General features: G+C 42.1%; 1 protein-coding gene across 3 annotated transcripts in view; it reads left to right on the forward strand.

The window, feature by feature from the left end:
• Positions 1-22,010, forward strand: part of LOC117514363 (cingulin) — a 70,696-nt gene that overhangs the window by 35,264 nt on the left and 13,422 nt on the right. For 2 of the 3 annotated variants that reach the window (XM_034174784.1, XM_034174785.1), the window contains exons 2-9: positions 13,799-14,708; positions 14,801-14,898; positions 15,054-15,123; positions 15,847-15,942; positions 18,174-18,292; positions 18,667-18,778; positions 19,123-19,335; positions 21,813-21,961. In XM_034174784.1, coding sequence (XP_034030675.1) covers positions 13,803-14,708; positions 14,801-14,898; positions 15,054-15,123; positions 15,847-15,942; positions 18,174-18,292; positions 18,667-18,778; positions 19,123-19,335; positions 21,813-21,961 — 1,763 coding nt within the window. In that variant the 5' untranslated portion in view covers positions 13,799-13,802. The remainder of the gene's footprint in view (positions 1-13,798; positions 14,709-14,800; positions 14,899-15,053; positions 15,124-15,846; positions 15,943-18,173; positions 18,293-18,666; positions 18,779-19,122; positions 19,336-21,812; positions 21,962-22,010) is intronic. The other variant, XM_034174786.1, reaches the window with a different exon arrangement.

Genomic DNA, 22,010 nt, shown 5'->3' on the forward strand with positions numbered 1-22,010 from the left:
CACTCACACAATCACATTCACATCGCTGCGCTTCAGCTGTTATCACGTTTTAGCTCCGCTGTTATCACGCTTCTGCTCCAACCGGTTTTTATATCAGAATTTTACGGCTCGTCCACCGAAGGTTTCATCGACCTAACACTGTACAGTTTTTTTTTTTTTTTTTACGCGATGTTCCGGACCTGAAAGTGTTTTTTTAGTTGTCTTTTGCTTTATTAATTGCCAGTTGTAACCGCTGCCGGCTCAGTCTAGAGCCAACAGCCACATCAGGTGTCTGACACAGCGGGAAATGCAGCGTGAGCACGGGGCTCCATAACAGATGGTCTTTAACTGCTGCGCGACCTGACTTTTCTCTTTCTTTCTCAGAGAGTAAAATTTAACGCTTTACAGCCAGGCTTTTGCCTCACATCTTACAGTGTTTAAGCCAAGAGACGAACCAAGAAAGACATTACGGGGTTTTTTTCCTCGCGGTGGTCCCGGCCACACGCACACACGTGCACGTAAAGAAATTCAGTTCTCACCCGTGATCAGACTTTGTCGCTGAATTCGAATGCCTTCACCCCGGTAAGCGTCGACACGTTAGGGAGGAGACCCGTCCCCCAGAAAAGGGTCTGCAGGAACTGGTTCCCGCGCCGCGGCCGCGGACTTCCACGGGCATTCTCCGTCACGGACCGATGAGTTTCCAGTCTTTTGGCATCCGGCTCGAAGGACCAAGATGTCAGTCGTTCAGAATTGGACCTGGAAATAACAACTCAGTTTACACACACCGAAAATGATCACCCAGAAGACACTGAATTTGTTTTCCTGATCAGGAGAGAACAAACGAGGAGCTCCTTCATCAAGAACTGTCGTCTGCTCTGAAGGCCCCACCCATTTGCTTCTCCTTTTTATTGAATATAGTTACATACAAGCATATAGGAGTGACAATATCACAAAACAATGGAAAGACACAAAGTCTGGTCTCATATTGATATGAAAACTGTTATGGCTTTGAGCCCTCATTCTCCTAGGCTGTCCAGCCCTGAACCAGTGTTCCGGTCACACTGCTCTTCCCTCAAGGCTGAACCGTTAATTAAAGGTGCACATCTGCGCTTAGCAAAAACATAACTCTAGCAAAACAGTCTGCACATTCTAGCAAAACAGTCTGCACATTGACTAAGCCAAAGATCATCTGCTCACTTTCTCGTGTGGCAGTTTTAATGATTACTTGAACAGTGATTGCTTTGACAATGAGTAATTATTTAAAGGAATAATAGTACATGAACTCTCACACATGCATACATGTATATATAAAAAATAGAGAACAGAATCAAAGACACGATCACAGAGAGTACGTCAAAGTAAAGACATTAATATTTGATAATATATATTGATAATATAGAGAAAACCCTGTCATTAACATAAATAAAATACGTTGTTGTCCATTTGGCTGCTCCCGTTATGTTCGGGGTCACCACAGCAGATACAGCCAGTTCCGCATTGGTATTTGGCACAAGTTTTATGCTGCATGCCCTTCCTGACGCAACTCCAGTTTTACCTGGAGAAACGCACACAGCTGCTGGTGTTCCAAAGAGGTCCTCCATCCAAGTACTAACCAGATGCCGCACTGCTTTGCTTCTGAGATCTGACGGGATCAGGCTGACACAGAGCAGACCGGCTGCTAACATAAAAAATACATAATTAACAGGAACTAAAGGGTTCAGTTCTTTTTCTAAAAACTATTAAGGTTTAAGGTAGAAGGTTCTAAAAACAGTCTGGACACAATTTTAACTCATTCTAGAAACTTTGCACAATTTATGACCACCCTTGAAAATGTCATTTACCTATTTTATAAACCAGGGGTGCCCAAGATCGGTCCTAGAGAGCTACCTTCCTGATACTCTTAGTTGTCTCCCTGTTCCAACAAACCTGAATCCAGTGAAAGACTCGTTAGCAGGCTTTTAATGAGCCTTTCATTGGAGTCAGGTGTGTTGGAGCAGGGAGACAACTAAGAGTATCAGGAAGGTAGCTCTCGAGGACCGAAGTTGAGCACCCCTGTTATAAACCATACACAATCTAGAGCCTGTAGTTCCCCACGGGCAATGCATTAGTATACAAGTATTGATTCACCTCAAACTCAAGTAAAACAAAGTTCATGACATAAAACAGCAACCAACCTCAGAACAAGTGGCAGCAGTACTCTTACAGAGGAAAATAATTAATATTAATAACTACTTAGGAACTGCTGGGATAGGCTCCAGCCACCTCATGGCCCTTAATTGGAGTAAGCGGATGAAGATGAGTGAAGTAGCTTAGTAGCTTGGGTGGAAAGCACAGAAAAAAGGACATAAAACAGCTGAAGCTACAGCACATGAGGCATGCTATAAACTCCAGAAAATATGAACGTGAAGTCTTCTGAGGAGTTTTAAATTAAGACTCTTTACTGCGATAGTTGAGTCAGTCTTCCTGCGTGGGTGTTGAGCCTGGATTGCGACTCCAAAATTAGCTAAAGAGCTGAATGACACTTGGAGCAGAGGGTGACAAATGCAGAACTGTATGGAGATTTGTCAAGACTGAGTGATAAGATTAAGGAGAGAGGTGATCTGATGGGCATTGCAGTGGGATTGAGAAGTTAACATCACAATTTCTCCACTGAAAGCCACATCATGGACACAGGAAACCTGGAAGACAAAAGATGAGCTATTTGGACATCTCCATGAAAGACTGGAGGCAGCAAAGCTATGGACAGCAATGCGACACAGAACCCTGAAGAGCCATTACAGTTTGGGGACACAACCCAATATAAAGTTTTTATGTATAGATAGTAGACCAAAGGAAGACATTAAGGTGAATTGTGTAGGGGCAGTAAATGTGAAAAGTAACTGGCTCAAACCACTCAGATAGATTAGTGCCTCCACCCACACAGACAACAACACAGCCATAACTGAGTGCCTGCATGAGTGTTACTAACAGTTAGACTGCAGCCTTTATCACACAGCTTGCTGATAAAAAGATGGTTGTTTTTTCTCTCTCTCACTTGCGTCACTCTTCCTTAGTGCCCCAACCCACTCTCTATCTCTCTCTCACCTTGGAAAGCTGTGCAGGGAAACTGAAAGGTGCACTGAGGTAAGGAGATGGTTTAGTAATGGATTTAAAAGTGGGTTACAGTCCATCCAGAAAGTATTCACAGCACTTAACCTTTTCCACATTTTATGTTAGTCTTATTCCAAAATGGATGAAATTCATTTTTTTCCTCAATTTTACGCACAATACCCCATAATGACAATGTGAAAATGTGACATTTTTGACAGACAAGACATTTTATTTTGGAATGCTTGTTTCAAGTCCTTTCCCCACTGGACAATGATCCTGGAAGTTAGATTGTTATACAGTAAGCTTTGATAGGGAAATTAGTCAATTTAGTGGTTACCTACTAAGAAATAATAGTTCTGGCAGCCAATCAAATTCAGACATCATGGAAATGACACATGTTTTGGTAAAATCTGGTACAGATCTGCTGGTAAACAAATGGAGATATCAAACCAAATGACCATTGCTGCTGATAGATCAGTAAAACAGCCCATATAAGGTCCCACAGTAGACGGTGTATGTCAGAGCACAAACAGAGCATGAGGTCAAAGGAATTGTCTGTAGACCTCAGAGACAGGATTGTCTTGAGGCACAAATCTGGGGAAGGGTACAGAAACATTTCTGCTGCTTTGAAGGTCCCATTGAGCACAGTGGCCTCCGTCATCTGTAAATGGAAGAAGTTTGGATCCAACAGGACTCTTCCTAGAGCTGGCCACCTGTCCAAACTGAGTGATTTGGAGAGAAGGGCCTTAGTCAGGGAGGTGACCAAGAACCTAATGGGCACTCTATCAGAGCTCCATCCTTCCTCTGTGGGAAGAGGAGAAACTTCCAGGAGGGCAGCCATCTCTGCAGCAATCCACCAATCAGGCCTGTATGGTAGAGTGGCCAGACGGAAGCCACTCCTTAGTAAAAGGCACATGGCAGCCTGCCTGCAGTTTGCCAAAAGGCACCTGAAGGACTCTCAGACCATGAGAAACAAAATTCTCTGGTCTGATGAGACAAAGATTGAACTCTTTGGTGTAAATTCCAGACACCATGCCTGGAGAAAACCAGGCACCATCCCTACAGTGAAGCACGGTGATAGAAGCATCATGCTATGGGGATGTTTTTCAGCGGCACAAGCTGGGAGATTAGTCAGGATTGAGGGAAAGATGTACATCCTGGATAAAAACCTGCTCCAGAGCGCTCTTGTCCTCAGTCCGGGGTGACGGTTCATCTTTCAGCAGGACAATGGCCCAAAGCACACAGCCAAGATATTAAAGCAGTGACTTCAGGACAACTCTGTGAATGACTCTGAGTGGCCCAAACAGAGCCCAGACCTGTGCACCGACAGGGCAATGTGTATGGTTGATGAACAAAGTGCTTTGATTCCTGTGTAAGCAGGCTGAGGGTCACTAGATCTCAGATGTTGGCCCAGTACAAATACTCTCCCTTTGCCTGACCACATTCAGGTGAATCTGCAAAATGAAGAGAAAGGGGGAAGTGGTCAGGCAAAGGGAGTGTATTTGGATTGGCCCGTTGAGTCACTTGATCACAGATACCTCTGACAAATTCTTCCTTGTCTACTCTCGGTGACACCATAGTCCGCTTTATCAGCTCCCTATACAGCCTAGAATTTCCATAATTTCCATCACCAAGGCATCACTCACCCCAGTCAAAGCATAGACTGAGACAACAGACAGTACACCTGGAGAATGCTTGCATGAGCCACATAATGCATTTTTGGATTGAGATGACATCCTTCCAATGGTGGGAAGGATGCAGTCTGCCACAGCAACTGAGTTTTTCTCAGTACATCAACCACAGGTGTGGTCATATCAGAATTACTTATATCCACTCACTGACATCTGGTCATGTCCAGTTCTTCACAGCTCAGTCAGCACAGCCCCTGCAATGCTAAGATTTCAAGCTGCCTCTACAGCAGTACAAGATGGTCAGAGAAAGGATGTTCCAGCTGTCCAATTGAATGAGCCACCTTGGGTTTAGAGCTGGACACTGCCATGCACCAGATGACCTCTCAGCACCTCACCAGTCACCACAGTCTTGGTGTTTCATCATTTCAAGAGACATGGTTCCAAACTGATATCTTCCATCCTCTTCATAATACATCCTACCCTCTGGTGGAAGGCAGTAGCAGAGGAACTCCTACAGACTGTGGAAATAAGTTTTTCATACTGAGAATTTCCCAGTGTTTTGTGTCTGTTTTGTTATATATAATATACAAAATACTTTTTTAAAGCTGAAGTCTCAAACCTGGACCAACTTCCTAATAAGGGTTATCTATAGTTTGTCATGTGCATCTACATGTATAAAAGTGAAAGAATAAAAATGTCATGATTTGATGCTACAAATATCTTTCTATTTCTTTGTGGTTTCACTAAAGGGGGAAAAGTAGCAAGTTCTGAAAGGCTTTGTTGGTGCTTACGTGGGGGGTATGATATGTAGTGGGTGTGTGTTTTCAGGTTAATGGCTAATGGAGTACACTGAGGACAAAGTCCACATCAGTAGTCAACAGCAAGAAATATTTACTGGGTCTGTTTCATTGTTACAACCATGCTTGGATGTCAGCCTTTGTCAAACAGTTTTTATATTTTTGGCCTACTTGCACGTCAGATGTTCTTTACTTACATTTTATTTATTTAAGGAATTGTATGAAGGGAGAAAGCATTCGATAACCTTTTGCTATGTTCCAGACCAGGTGGAATGTCACAATTTTCAGCTGGAAAATTCTGACTTCCCATCTCAAAGCATTTCAGTTCTGACACCAAATATAAATGGCAACAAAACAAAAAAGGTTAAATGGCTGTTTTAGCTTTAGTAATTAATGGCTGAGCATAATGGTTAATGTTTTGAAATTGGTTACAACTAAACTGAGTGACCACACTACCACACTTGTATTGTACAATGTTGAATGTGATGAAAAGGGGGGAGACGTGAGACCTGTATCTGCCTCTCTAACCTGCATGTCCATTTGCTTTTCTGATGATGATGATCATGGATTCTGCCTGAATCATAGGTTTCCAATAACAGAGTGTTACTGGAAACCTATGAGTGTTACGCTCAGTGTGCTTACATTAAACAATCTTGTCATGAGTATTTATGGATACAGTCTATGGATTTATTATTCAAAATGGCCACTAGTGACAAACTGTGGAAAACCAAGTAAGTTGGAATTTTGTTACGATGTCAAGGAATTAGGCTCAAGTCAAAGAAGTCTCAGGGACAAAACTTAATAGTTTGTTGTTTGGTATTCATTTCCAGTTTATTTTCCGTGTAAAATAGCACTGAACCTAAACTTTCCACTCTGGTGCAGGTTACGGCTCGAGCTGGATTGCAAACCCCAGACTAAATGGCCTAGTAGGATGAGCCAGATTTGAAAAACAAGTCTGAACAGTATCTGGTTAGAAAGCAATCCGGATGGACTCTATCTTAAGATGGATTGCAAACCACAGTGTAAACAGGGTGTTGCCCAGTGTTGTGCAATCAATGCAGACATGCATAAATCGGATTCCCTGCCACATAAATCTGATTCACTCCTCGTGTGCTGTTTGGGTATGCACTTCTTTATTTTCACTCAGTTCTCTTTAACACATAAAACACAATGATTAAACATTTATAGTGGCCCACGTTTAAAGAAAGAAAACATCCACTGCCTAATAAAAATAAAATGTTAGGGCCCCTTCACACATAGTACGAATAAGTACAAATCAGGGCGAATCATGATGAAACACCTCGTATGAGCAAACCACGAAAACATCGAGCCAACATTGGGAAGGACACGTGGTCAGGCAGGCATGAACGATCCCGCTGCGACAGTTTTGTACACGCTCGCAGTGGGAACATAGTGCGAGCAACTGGAGCATGTGTAACCACAACTGCTGCTGTGGAAAAAATAAATAAATAGAAAAATACATGCCACCCATGGGATTCGAACCTGCAATTTACAAAAGCTCTGATTGTCAGCCAGAAACTTTACCACTGTGCTACCATTGTTATCCTGTAAAAGGTGCGTAAAATGCCTGAAATCAACAAGGAGATAAATGCATAAAAAAACAAAACAAAACACACACACCATAAAAAAAAAAACACACTACTTTGTATTGAATCCCTCTCATCAAGCGAACAATACAAGTATGAACCGTCTGTTCCTCTGTACATGACCCATGGTCACAGACGTAGTCATGAAATTACATGAGTGAAGCAGTGCACTCTTATGTCCACATCTGCTAATCCCGAAACATGTGCCCTGTGGACAGCGCCGCAGGACAGACACTGCATCATGTAGAACAGAGTTCATGTGGGTGATGTGACATTCAGATCACCTGCTGCGTGTTATGATCTGACCGTCCGTTTCACCTGGGGCAGCCTGTCAATGTGCATGCCGTGCGCTCACTCGCTGCACCCCCTTGCAACAGTGATATACGTTTTTATGTATGTCCTCACGTGGACACACACACTGTCCATGTGGACACACACGTGACACAGTGGACAGTTGTAAGTTCATGTCCTTCAAAACACAGTACGTGTTCCCCAGCTGGGACGTCCAGAACCAGAGATCTCAACAGCAGCTGCTGTTGGCGGGCACACTCCCTGTCACCTGTAGGTGTGCCTATTATGTTAATAAATCATCTGTGTTCATACTGGAAACTAAGAATCAGCAACAATGGTGACATATTTTCCACCTGTTTATTAGCTGTAGTAGTTTTAATTTCCATCTCATGCTTTTATCTGTTAGCTAAGTTGGTTCCACTCCTCCAGCCAATGCAAAGGAGTCAGTATCGGGTTATTTGGTCACGTGACTTTTAGTCAGGATTCTGTCATTTTGCTGATTGGCTGAGACATGCCACTCTCTGATTGGCTGCAGCCTTTGTTTATAACGTAGCACTGGTACCACAGTCTCTGGAGGAGTGGAACCAGCTTACATTTTCGGCAGTTACGCCACAGCCAATCACAGAGCGTGGCGTGATAGCCAATAGCGGATGGACGAATCACAGCCATGTTTTCAAAAACACGCTATCAGTCTCTTTGTATAAAAGACTGTGGTACCAGTGCTATCTGTTAGCTAACTGATTATTTACATTGACCACCCATGGATGGTGGTGTCATTTCAGTGATGTAGGAGAACAGTCTCTCCACCAACTTGGGCTAAATACATTTGGCTCATGTCTGAGATTTCCCTGTTGTACAATTGTCCCGTTGTACATGTTACCATTAGGGCCAATTTTTAGGAAGTGTCATCTGTCTTTCCATTGCTGTGCTGATGATGTTTAGATTTATCTGCCCCTAACATCAACATTCAGTGATTCTGTGCAAACATTTTGATTGATTAAATGATGTTAAGTCTTGGATGACTGCAAAGTGTGGAAAGTTCCCAGTTCAAGGCCATCCCTGTCCAAGTGGAGTTTGTGGAATGTGGAATAGCCTCAGGACCTAAAAAAAAAAAAAATGTGCAAAATGAACATGCAGATCCACCTCAGATCTTCTGTGGTGACCCCAACTGAAGCAAGATAAAAGGCAAAGGAATTTGTTCTTTAATTGCTGTAAGCAGACTCCTTTCCTTGTGTGTATACTGTGGCTAACATAGATGAGAGGTGGCAGCCAGAGCTGTGCAGTACACAGTGGAATGCCACAGACTTGCATCCTAAAAAGCTAAAATCCCCATAGAAGTGTAACCTTGGCCGGGGAAGGGACAGAAATATGATAAATGAAAGGGCCCCTTTACACATAACACGAATTAAACCAACTAGCGCACGAAGGAGGAATTGCATGTCATTCGTGAAAAATCTGAGCTACCTCCAGGTAATTGCAGGTAACACACACTAACATTCAACACCACTTGGCTGACACTTAGAAAATGTGTGGCCATTCGTGCTGTTAGCATGAAAATGGTGAGCAGAGGGTCACTTTCAAGCTGGATGTGAAATTTGTCTAATTGCCCCCATGAGTGTAGTGTTGCAAAAAAGCAACACGTGGTGCATGTGTCGTCCCCTCACCGCTCCTCCCCGAAACACGTGGCGTGTGGGGAGGGAGTACACTTGCATAAAATGCTTATTTATGTACAGACATGAACACATCCAGGGCCAGACAGCCAGGTCTGAATGCACACAGCACAAGAAGGCACCAGATACATAAATGATGGCTCAGTGCTTAGGACGTGTCACAGAGACTACAGCCAGGACGGGTATATTAATAAGTGCTACACTACCTACATAAACAATTACATAATAAATAACTAAAAAATAATGATCACATAACAGAGACACGTTGGTGTGTGCGCTGAACTGACAGGGAGTGTGCCCGCCAACAGCAGCTGCTGTTGAGATCTCTGGTTCTGGACGTCCCAGCTGGGGAACACGTACTGTGTTTTGAAGGACATGAACTTACAACTGTCCACTGTGTCACGTGTGTGTCCACATGGACAGTGTGTGTGTCCACGTGAGGACATACATAAAAACGTATATCACTGTTGCGAGGGGGTGCAGCGAGTGAGCGCACAGCATGCACATTGACAGGCTGCCCCAGGTGAAACGGACGGTCAGATCATAACACGCAGCAGGTGATCTGAATGTCACATCACCCACATGAACTCTGTTCTACATGACGCAGTGTCTGTCCTGCGACGCTGTCCACAGGGCACATGTTTCGGGCCGGGCATGCGCATTAGCAGATGTGGACATAAGAGTGCACTGCTTCACTCGTAATTTCATGACTACGTCTGTGACCATGGGTCATGTACAGAGGAACAGACGGTTCATACTTGTATTGTTCGCTTGATGAGAGGGATTCAATACAAAGTAGTGTGTGTTTTTTTTTTTTATGGTGTGTGTGTTTTGTTTTGTTTTTTTATGCATTTATCTCCTTGTTGATTTCAGGCATTTTACGCACCTTTTACAGGATAACAATGGTAGCACAGTGGTAAAGTTTCTGGCTGACAATCAGAGCTTTTGTAAATTGCAGGTTCGAATCCCATGGGTGGCATGTATTTTTCTATTTATTTTTTTTTTTCCCACAGCAGCAGTTGTGGTTACACATGCTCCAGTTGCTCGCACTATGTTCCCACTGCGAGCGTGTACAAAACTGTCGCAGCGGGATCGTTCATGCCTGCCTGACCACGTGTCCTTCCCAATGTTGGCTCGATGTTTTCGTGGTTTGCTCATACGAGGTGTTTCATCATGATTCGCCCTGATTTGTACTTATTCGTACTATGTGTGAAGGGGCCCTAACATTTTATTTTTATTAGGCAGTGGATGTTTTCTTTCTTTAAACGTGGGCCACTATAAATGTTTAATCATTGTGTTTTATGTGTTAAAGAGAACTGAGTGAAAATAAAGAAGTGCATACCCAAACAGCACACGAGGAGTGAATCAGATTTATGTGGCAGGGAATCCGATTTATGCATGTCTGCATTGATTGCACAACACTGGGCAACACCCTGTTTACACTGTGGTTTGCAATCCATCTTAAGATAGAGTCCATCCGGATTGCTTTCTAACCAGATACTGTTCAGACTTGTTTTTCAAATCTGGCTCATCCTACTAGGCCATTTAGTCTGGGGTTTGCAATCCAGCTCGAGCCGTAACCTGCACCAGAGTGGAAAGTTTAGGTTCAGTGCTATTTTACACGGAAAATAAACTGGAAATGAATACCAAACAACAAACTATTAAGTTTTGTCCCTGAGACTTCTTTGACTTGAGCCTAATTCCTTGACATCGTAACAAAATTCCAACTTACCGTATTTTCCGGACTATAAGTTGCACTTTTTTACATGTTTTGGCCTGGGGTGCGACCTATACTCCGGTGCGACTTATAAATGAAAAATATACCGGTAGGATCTCAATTAATTTACTGTAACAAAACAATTTTACGTGACAGAGTCGATCTATGTTTTAAAATGGCCACCGGAAAAGGAAATGCAATGCATCATGGGCACTGTAGTATGACGGCCATCCTATAGTTCACGCTGGTCGCGATAACCAATCAGAGAACAGAACTTTGGATGCGTATTCCTCACCTCACCCACAGTGTGGGAAGCTGACGAACTCTGTGCTTGCTGTTATTCCGGCTTGGCGAACAGAACAGCTTCAACTCTTGGATATCAATGTGAGCAGAGTGTTTAAGTTGACGCTGAGAGCTGCGTGGGAGCATTGGGTGAGCGACGGCGGAGGATTAGCGTGTGCACTTGGAAGGAGCTGTCGTCGATGATTGTGAAAAGCGTTTGAAGCAGACGAACATGGTGTTTATTCCGGGACGGCTAACAAGACAGCTTCAACCCTTGGATATCAGTGTGAGCAGAGTTGACGCTGAGAGCTGCATGGGAGCACTGAGCGACGGCGGAGGATTAGCGTCTGCACTTGGAAGGAGCTGGATCGACACCGCTGGGTGGTCATGAGCTGTGCAGGTAGGCGCTGCATGGTTCGGCTCGCAATGTGGTCCGCAAAATACAAACATATCTGTAGGTAAAATGCAGCTCACGAGAGGGCACTCGAGGCTTGTGTGACTGTTCTTGCGACTTCTGACTACCATAGAAAAATAAAAATTTTAACGTTACTGATAACATAACAAGACAACGGAGAAGGCCCGAAAAAATGCCACCAAAAAGAAAATCATACTCTGCAGATTACAAGTTGCGACTGGTGAAATATGCATCCGAAAACGGTAGCCGTCACAATATTATCATCTGAACTTTTCATGTTAACATACCTGTATGTCCATGGGACTTATAGTCCAGTGGACCTTATTTATGTTTTATTTTTCTTTATAATGGATAAAGTGGCTGGTGCGACTTATACTCCGGTGCGACTTATTTATGGTTTGTTTTTCTTTATAATGGATAAAGTGGCTGGTGCGACTTATACTCCGGTGCGACTTATAGTCCGGAAAATACGGTACTTGGTTTTCCACAGTTTGTCACTAGTGGCCATTTTGAATAATAAATCCATAGACTGTATCCATAAATACTCATGACAAGATTGTTTAATGTAAGCACACTGAGCGTAACACTCATAGGTTTCCAGTAACACTCTGTTATTGGAAACCTATGATTCAGGCAGAATCCATGATCGTCATCATCAGAAAAGCAAATGGACATGCAGGTTACAGAGGCAGATACAGGTCTCACGTCTCCCCCCTTTTCATCACATTCAACATTGTACAATACAAGTTCAAATGAATTAAAAACAGGTTGTAAAGTTTCTTTTCTCCGTGGTTGTATTTAAGTGTGAAATTTGCAGGAAAAGGTAAGTAAATATTCATTAATTCCCCCACCTTTACAAACTTTTGCATCTGCCCCTGGATTTTCAGAGCGGCTTTTGATGTACAGGTACAGACTGCAGATCTTTTAGGTCGCGTCAAATCATGCAGATGCAGATTTCTATTTTATCTAACTCTTATTTTGTTCAAATGCAGATTTTGTGCAAATGGGGGTGTGTACATGTGTTTCTATGTGGCAATAAGGCACCACAGAAAAATTGCTTTTCTCTGACCCACGGTGCATGTACAGGCGTAGTCTGACGTCCCGAGCTCATCCTACACACACGTCCGAATTCTAGTCATGCATGCATGTGCACATATGGGGTACTGCGTGCTGTTTTATGTTTACCAATAAGGAATAATGGACAGCTTGATGGAAATAAGTGCAGAGAGTTGACTCCTTCAAAAAGGCAAACATGAATTTGCGTGACATTTCAGAAAATAATTGCTTTATAGCCTCACAAAAATTAACTTTTTAAGCTCACGCCATCAACCTGCAGTCTGTCGCTGCAGATGACATCAATCAGCAATAATGGTTTTCTGACATCGACATTAAAATGAGCACAGGTGTGTGCGCATGCGCGTTTGTGTGGTGGCACAGCAGAAAAAGAAGTTTGCTGGGCACTTTACTGGAGAAGACAAACTACGTCTGTGCACGCTGACATCACAGCCCCGAGCTAGCCGGATTTGAGTCATATTTGCGTTCAGAGTGCTATAAACCCAATTCAAATCCTGCTCATCCCACCTCAGAGAGGCAGGTGGAATACAATCCATCTTAAGTCAGATTTGCGCCATTCAGATTTAGAAAAAAACTTATTTGGCTTAAGCAGGATATGGCTGTATGCTGCTTAAACTGGATTGCAAACTTCAGTCTGAACAGGGTCTAAGTTAGTACTAAGTTTTCAAGTGTGCTAAGATGCAGATGTAATTTGAGCCCCTAAAATTGTTTACTTGTAACTTCTCAAATGACTGATTCCTCTGCTGCTGTTGTCACTGTGGAAATCCCATTGTGGCATGTTTATTGGACTTCAAACTGATTTCAAATAAGCCACATTCTGCTAGAAACAGACATTTCCTAAAATTACTGATTAAAGTCTGCAAACAAATGAAGAGTTTCTGCTTGTACCTGACAAATAATGCCAGTGGAAATATTGGGCTCTGTACATGAAGATTTATGACCATTACAGGCCATGGCTATAACATAAAACGTAATGATACTTTATTTTGCTTCTGGCCCACTAGCCCAGTGAAATACAAACCTCAGTGACCTGGATCATCTCAAATTCCCGAGCAGAATGCATCACCATGTTAATAACAGTTTCTGTTACACAGACTAAAGAATGTTGCAGCTCCAACAATAATCCAGAGTTAGATATTTATTTAGTTTATTAAGAAACCTTGAAAAGGTGAAGTTTGTGTGTGTGCTTAACTTGTCTCTGTTCACACACTGTTTTCTTTTCTTGCCATTATCCTGGTATTTTAGCAGCATGAACACACCGTCAGGCCAGAAGAGTCCAGTGGACTATGGTGTCCAAGTTCGCTACATTAAGGGCCTTTATGACAACAGTGGAGGGCAGTCCTTGTCCCAGGCCAAGACCAAGACTCAGACCACCTCAAAATATGGTGTTGCAGTCAGGGTACAGGGTATTGCTGGCCAGCCCTATGTGTTTCTGAAGGATGGACAGAAGGGAGATTCTTATGGCGTCCAGCTCAAGACTGAATACCACTCTGGCTATAATAGTCTTCCTCGGGGGAGAGACATGGCTGAGCCAGGAAGACGAGGAGTAGATGTAGCAGCAGGGCAGGGCGGAGCACTTCGCCGAGCCCAGTCCCATGGCTCACTACTGGAACGGGATGCAGAGGGAGGACCAGGCAATGAAGATGAGGATTTCCACTTCAGCAGGCCACTCGGGGATGTGAAGTCTGGTAGCTATGGAAGTCTGGATGGAAGAAGCGGAGTAAGGGGGGAAAGAGACAATGCTCGGCATGACTATGTCAGAGAGGTGGGTATGCAGAGAAATATTTGGGATGGCGCCTATAAGGCAGGGCTTAACAGATCCCTTGGAACAGTGAGGAGTAGTCACTCATTCCCGGATCCTGTTCAACAAATAAACGAGGTTCTCAGACAGACTGCTGTCAACAAACCACTCAACAGGTTTGATGGTAACAGCATTGGAGTCCAACAGAGAGGACGATCTCCTGCACAGCATGATCCCAGAGATGTGTCTCCTGTCCACAATCCCAACCCATACTCATCACCTCCTCCTTCAATTCACAGTAGCTTGGTGGGAAGCCAGCTCACCAAGGTTACTGGAAACTCTGCCAATCACTGGAATCCAGAAGGAAGATTCGTTGCAGTTGAGGCACCCTTGGCTAATCTGACTGAAACACAAGTAAGTGTAATTTTTATGTGCGTTTGTGTGTTTTGGTATTATGAGTGATCCCCCCCCCCCAATGAATCAGTAGTTTTCTGATCTGTCTTAAGGTGACTCCTGACCTTCTGGTGGACCAGGGTCAGAGAGCAGAGCTGAGCACTGAAGAAGAGCAGGTTATACAGAGTATATACAGCATCCTGAAAGAAGGGTATGGACTTCAATATCTTCCATAGAGTCATTTGCACTAAGAGAATTTTCTCCATTGTTTTAATAAAATGTTAATAAATTAAGTTAAATGTTAATGCAAATTATCCATCTTTTGGCCTTTTCCCCATTTTTTTTTTTTTTTTTTTTTTTCCCCAGGACCAGTGACAGTGATGTTGTCATTAGGCGTAAAGTCATGGTCATCTTTCAGAGCATTCAGAATCTAAAGGTTTGTACACTTTAAAAATATCTAAAGTTGTTAATAACCATTGCTTGAAGTGTTCTATGTCTGACATGAAGAGATAATATCGACAGACTAATGGAATGTACAGGCAGGTGACAAGTTAAAGAAATTCATGCATGCTTGCCAACTGTGAGGGAATCTGGTGGTTCTGTTGTGGTGGTGGGAGGGGTGGTTTTGGTGCATTTGTCCCCTCGAAAGGGTGGCTTATTGCAAATGAATATAAATGCACTATAAGGTGTATTTAAAGATGATCAAGTGTTCATCTTTATCCCATAATGAAACATTTCTGTCATAGTGGGATTTGTTTCCTCCAGGTAACAATGCCCCTATAGGGTCATCCATGGGGCATGAGTCACTGAATGTTGAGTATGAAAAATATGTGAATCACCCTGTGACCTTCAGTTTTACATATCTCCACCCATCTGAAGACCTATAAGAGATTTTCTGCTGATATGTCATATAGCACGCTCTACCACCACAATCGAAGTTCAAACTGAGGGATTTTTGTTGTTGTTTTTTTTTGTTTTTTTTTAAATAAAGATTGGCGTTCCATCTCTCCAGTAAAGTTCCAGATGTACTTGTAGAATCATTGCCACAGTGTGCTGAATCTGTTCTGGCAGCTCAACACATGACAGACACTTGATTTTAGTTGTTACTTTAATATGTTTCTCATTTGTGTGAGTCCTCTGATACATTGTTCTTCAACAGCCCGAAGAAAGCCTCAAGGACGAGTGGATCAGAGAAAAGCAGGAGCTTGAGAGAAAACTGACTCAACTGCAAAATGCCCTGCAGGTGGAAAAGACGGTAAGTCAGTCAGCAGAAATGATGAAAATGGGTGAAGTACTTTGACATTATTAATTGTACCACTACATTTTCATTCACTAGCATGGTGTATAAAACATATTTCTTTTAAATAAAATGAGATGTTGTTATATGCATCTTACATCAGCCTCAAAGCAAATTAACATTACCAAATGAAGAACCCGAGAGCATAATTTGCCTTCATTCTCATGCCAGTGTTAGCTCTGTGTAAAGAAATGGCAATGTATCCTCATCACAGGGTGTATGTACATGAGGTGTAACCAGTTCTAATTAAGCTGAAGCCATGCTTGAATGTCGGTTTCTGTCTACAATGACTAAAAGCAAACTTCATTGTACACTTTTGTTGATTTAGTCTGTGGTGATTCCCCCAATTTCTCTGTTGTGCAAATACATAATTGCAGTCTTGTGCAAGAATGAATACAGACTTTCAAAAAGTCACAGAAATAGTGTGGTCTAAACGTAGGATGAAGGGAGATGTGCAACATGAGCAGGTTTCAATGTAATGTCAGCTTGAGGTGAAACATTTATTATTCACAAAGTTGAGCCTGCAGCAACCTTCCTGCAAGTTCATTGGTTGTTAACTATCACACATGTGCATTTTATTTCAGCTGCGCATACAATCCCAAATCAAAAAAAGCTGGGATGATACAGAAAATGTAAGTAAAAAAAAATGCAGTGATCCTTACATTGACTTCTATTTCATTGCAGAAAGTATGAACCAAAGATATTTCATGTTTTGTGTGGTCAGTTTAATTTCATTTTGTAATATACATCCATTCCTGCATTTAAAGCCTGCAACACATACCAAAAAGGTTGAGACAGGGGCAACTTATTCTAAATATAAAGACTAAATCATCACTTTTACAGCCAGTTTCCTTGACGTATGAACATTTCCAAGTCCTTGAATATGGCTCATAAATCCAAACAGTGTGGTACTGTATGATAAATCTGTCAAGTAGGCACTTCTCAAATATTGAATGGCCATGCTGGAAGGAGACTAACGAGGGAAGACACATAGACAACTATGAAGGAGCTACAGGCTTCTGTGGTTGTAGTTGGAGAAACTGTGCATAATGCAACTTTTGTCTGTTGCATCATCAATTATGCATCTTCTTGGTGAAATGGTATAGAGGAGAATTATCTTAAAAAGAACATAAAATTTCACACATCGATTGCCAGAAGGTGCATCGAGAAACCTGAGCCTGGAGTTGTCTTGTTTTCTTGAGTTACAGTCTTTCTCTGCTCTGCGTCAACATGAAGCTGTCAATGGGAATGCAGCAGGCAAAGGTTGCACCAATCCCACTTTATCCACCCTCATCACAGAAGCTTATAATTATCCTGCGTGATTCAGTGGAAAGGAAAGGTGTGTCCTAACTTTTGACTGCATTTCTTAAAGATTGATGTAAATGAAGTCCAAGACGTACTCTGTGATTTGGAAATGTTCATGTGTTAAATCCCGACTTCTCATGAAAACTGGCTGTAAAAGTGATCATTTAAGCCTTATATTTGGAATAAATTGCCCCATCTAAAGGTTTTTACAGAATGTGTTGCAGGCTTTATATACAGGAATGTATGTACTTGTAAGTTTAAAAAAGAAATTAAGTTGACCATACAAAGCATGAAATGTCTTGGGTTCATGCAGTCTGTAATGAAACAGAAGTCAAAGTAAATGTAAGGATCATTGTGTGAGGTCCCCCACCCTCTCCCTCTGATTTGGGGTTGTACATAATGAGTTCAAAAAGATTGAACTCAATAAATTCAAACACACTTGAATGGTTCATGACCGACCTGAATGAAGGATCTGAGTCTGTCACCATTGTGCAGTTGAACAATAGCTGCAGTTCCTAAAAGTGACTACATTCTGCAAATGTGGACCGGATAAGACTGTCCAAATTTGTATTGGTCTGAAGTCTGCCTTAAAATGTGGAATGACGCTACAAGATGCCGTATCTACCAGACACCCTCTCTTCAGTTGGCTGATTGGAATTGGATCCAGCACTCTGCTGCTTCAGCTCTAATTACATGGAAGAGGTCCAATACCTCAGTTGAACACTGTCCTCTGAGTTTTTGACTTTTCTTAACTAACCAGGAAGGCTGGGACTCCCCTTGACTGTGTTTCACATTAAATGTTAGGTTTGTCTGGTCACTCACTCTTGATCATATTAATCAGTGGGCAACCACAACGACTTAACGTCTCATGTGCTTGTGCGTAGGATTCTACCAGCTCGGATCCTCTTCTGAAAGCTAAGTTGGGGTCATGTCTGGATGAAAATCTGAGATTCCAAGAAATCCTGGACCGAAAGAGGACAGAATTAAATGAAACGCAATCTGAGTGAGGACATAACAGTAGACACACACACAAGCACAAACACACACCGACCGAGTAAATTAGGAAGAGTCACAGAGTCACACTTTAGGGCTGTGGTATTACCATCTGTAAATATTGGTCATGAAGAGAAGAAATAAGTTGTGTTGAGGCCCTGAGGTCCATCTGCTTATCCCAGAGTACTGGAGCATGAAAGAGATGAGCGTTTGCAACCCCCCCCCCCCCCCAAGACTGGATGTCAGTCTATTGCAGATGAATGTTTCAAAGTAATTTGCTTTTAGTTAGTTGCTCCAAATAAGTTGCTTCTTCAAAGCAATTGCATAATCTAGTGAATTGAAATCATTGAGGAACATTTATGTTGTTGTTCCCCCCCCTTGCAGGTTGACTCATCTGCGTATGGACAGGGAGAATGCAGAGTCACGGGCCAGAGAGATGGAAGACCAACTGGCTGAGCTTCAGGATGAACTGAGACGAGAGAGCGGCAACAAAACTGTAACACAGCTACACGCAAATACACAAATGTGTTGCCACGCTGACAGACTTTTAAAACATAAGCTCCGCATGAATTCATGCACAAATTACCTCTCAAAGTTAGCATTATATGTACACATTACTCAGATAATAACAGTTTTGCAGCTCATGTCTATTTAAAAACAGGTTTTACCGGTTCATGTAAGAAAGATGTAGTACTGTTCTTTTGAGTGTTCAGATGGCGTCCTTGGAGAAAACTATTTGGCCACTGGCCCGTAGGTACTGTGAGTTTCAGACCCCTGGTGTGAGAATGAGTACGGCAGACGGGCATGCCAAGATTTTGAAGACATTTCCTGTGTCTGCAGGACCTGGTTTCTTGTCAGGCTGAACTGGCTGAAGTATGCCAACTGAAGCAGAAGCTGGAGGAGACACTGAGGCAGAGAGAGAGGGAGCTAACGGCTCTGAAAGGAGCTCTGAAAGAGGAGGTGGCCACACATGACAAAGAGATAGAAGTACTGCGAGAACAGTACAGCGCTGACATGGAGAGGCTCCGGAGCAGCATGGAGCAGGTGTCTCAGGTACGTAGTCACACCCACGTTTAACTGAGAGCCGAAAAGCGCTGAAATATCACATGAAAAGTGGTGTTCAACAATGGACCCTTTGTGCAAAATGCTATTACCAGCTCCAGAAACAATGGTGTTTATATTCTGGTGTTTTATTTATTTTATTTTTTTTTAAGCTATGCTGTAACACATTATGTACCTATGATACATAATACATTTATTAGAGTCAATTAAAAAGTGTACAATTTGCACAGAAAGCACACATCAATTAAGGGTGTAACGATACATGTATTTGTATTGAACCGTTTCAGTACGGGACGTTCGGTTCGGTGCAGGGCTGTGCACGGGTGAGTTCACGTTGCGTGTGTTTACCGTAATTTCTGGACTATAGAGCACACCTGAATATTAGCCACACCCACCAATTTTAAAAAGAAAAAAGAAATTGTACATAAATAAGCCGCACTTGTCTATAAGCCGCGGGTCTCCACGTTGTAACATGAGATATTTATACAGACAGATATTAGAGTTTTTAACATTTAATTAAATACATACCGTAAATGCCCCCCACCCCCCCAGACGTTGCACGTAAATATTGACGATATCACCCAGCGTGCATGCACAGTGTCTCTGCTCCACACAGAGAACTGAGTAATTTTATAACTTTTTTCTTGAGATTTCATTGCGTGTACAGCCAGGATCGCATGGAGCTTGTGGTAAATGAGACGTTATTGAGGCGCTGTGACTTTTTCGACTTGTTACACCAAGACAGAGAACCGCTGTGGAAAGGTGGGGGAGAAGGCTAACTGTGCTAACTGATCTGACGGCCCTAAATGCCGCAGAGTGACTTTTCTTCACTAAAACGCACAGGTAAGACCTTATATTTACACACCGCATGAGGAGCGCAGCTTTCAGGAAATCAATTGACAGCATCAGTTGACATATTTGTTGTTTATTCGAGAACATTTTATTTAACTTACCAGGCAGCACTTTGCAATTATTTTATTTTCCTGTTTGTATAATGTTACAGTAAATTATTGGTTTAAACAACAAGCAAATTTAGGTTTTGCATTTTGTTCCCATACTGTACCGAAAATGAACTGAACTGTGACCTCAAAACTGAGGTACATAGCAAACCGTGAATTTTGTGTATTGTTACACCCCTAACATCAGTGCATAAAAAAAGCTCAGTATAACTCAAATGACGTGACCCAGTAACACAAGATTAAAATCAATAAAACAAGATTAGAATTAAACACATTTTTAGACACCGCTTAATCTTAATTATCTCAAACAAAACCAGTGATTAAAAAATACAGGTAACCGTGAGAGGGCGTGCGTGATCTCCAAAACTGTGTGCATCGTAAGGAGCCTGTAAAGTGTTTACAGTCCGTGCTGATGCATTATGAAAAGGCTGACTATTTCAGAGGCAAACTGTTCTCTTAGAGTAAATAAATAAATAAATCTATTGTTAAGTCTACAATAGTCAACTTCAAACATAAATGGTTCATCTCTTATGGGTGTCCTGGTCAAAATGATGGGCTTCCTGTATTTTAAAGGTACAATTTAATAATTACATAATTGTTTAGAGAACTGTACCAAAGAAACATCAGACATTCTTCAAAGTAGAAGCAATAAATAAAACTAAAAACTACAGAGGGATTCAGACAGTGTGACACACGCTTGTCACGTTCTTGCAAATAAATTCTGGTTGATATGATGATGTATGGTTCTGTGTGGCCATGTCTTTTGATTAATTCTGTCTAAAATTTAATTTTGTCTAACCCACAAACCTTCCACTATGTTTATTCCACTATGTTTAATCCATATTGGGTCCAAACTTTAAGTGAAGCAGATGTGACCTTGAATTAGACCGTTTGTAAGGTCACCCAAGATCACATGACCCATGGAAAGGAGATATCCACGTGTCCATTTTCTATATTGGTGTGTCACGGCAACCACAAGTTCTATAATTAACCAGTTCTTGGGAATAGGTGTGGATTTTTATTTTTATTTATTTATTTTCCCCAAAGTTAAATCACTTGGTCGTTGGCTGACCCTCATTTATTCCATCAGGTTAGGTCCAAATTGGATTGAATCTCAGTTATGATGTTCTCTCACTCTCTCTCTCTCACTCACACACACACACAGGACTGAAAACAAGTGAAATGGTGAATTAAATATATATCATTGTGAGCAGTTAAAATGAAATGTTTCTTTCAAGGCTTTTTAAAAAACTGATATAATGTTAAATTGATAGTTATGTGGGAAGGTTGACCATATATTTAAGTCTGTATAAACAGAGCAAACTTAAAGTGGGGGTTTCATGCAGGCTGAGGTCTGGGTTTCAAATACTGTGGAATAATAGTGAAATAGATAATTGCAGGAACTCATGAGAATGAAACAAAGTTACTGTTGAAGGAGCTGTACATTGCTTTGTGTGAAGGCAGAAATCACAAGGTGCATGGTGTAAAGGCCTGTGTGTCCCCTTTTAGTCTCACGCAGGTATCGAGGCAGAGCGGTTGCGTGTCAATGCTTCAGTTCGTTCTCTACAGCAACAGCTGGAAGACTGTAGAGACGAAAGCAGCCACTGGATGGAGCAATTCCACTCCACTAGAGACGAGCTCAGGACAACTAAACAAGAGTGAGTCCACACAACAAATCAGTTATATTAGTTGCAGTATTCATGTTAA

The sequence above is a fragment of the Thalassophryne amazonica genome, chromosome 7 (genome assembly GCF_902500255.1).
Source record: "Thalassophryne amazonica chromosome 7, fThaAma1.1, whole genome shotgun sequence".
In the NCBI taxonomy this organism is placed as follows: domain Eukaryota; kingdom Metazoa; phylum Chordata; class Actinopteri; order Batrachoidiformes; family Batrachoididae; genus Thalassophryne; species Thalassophryne amazonica.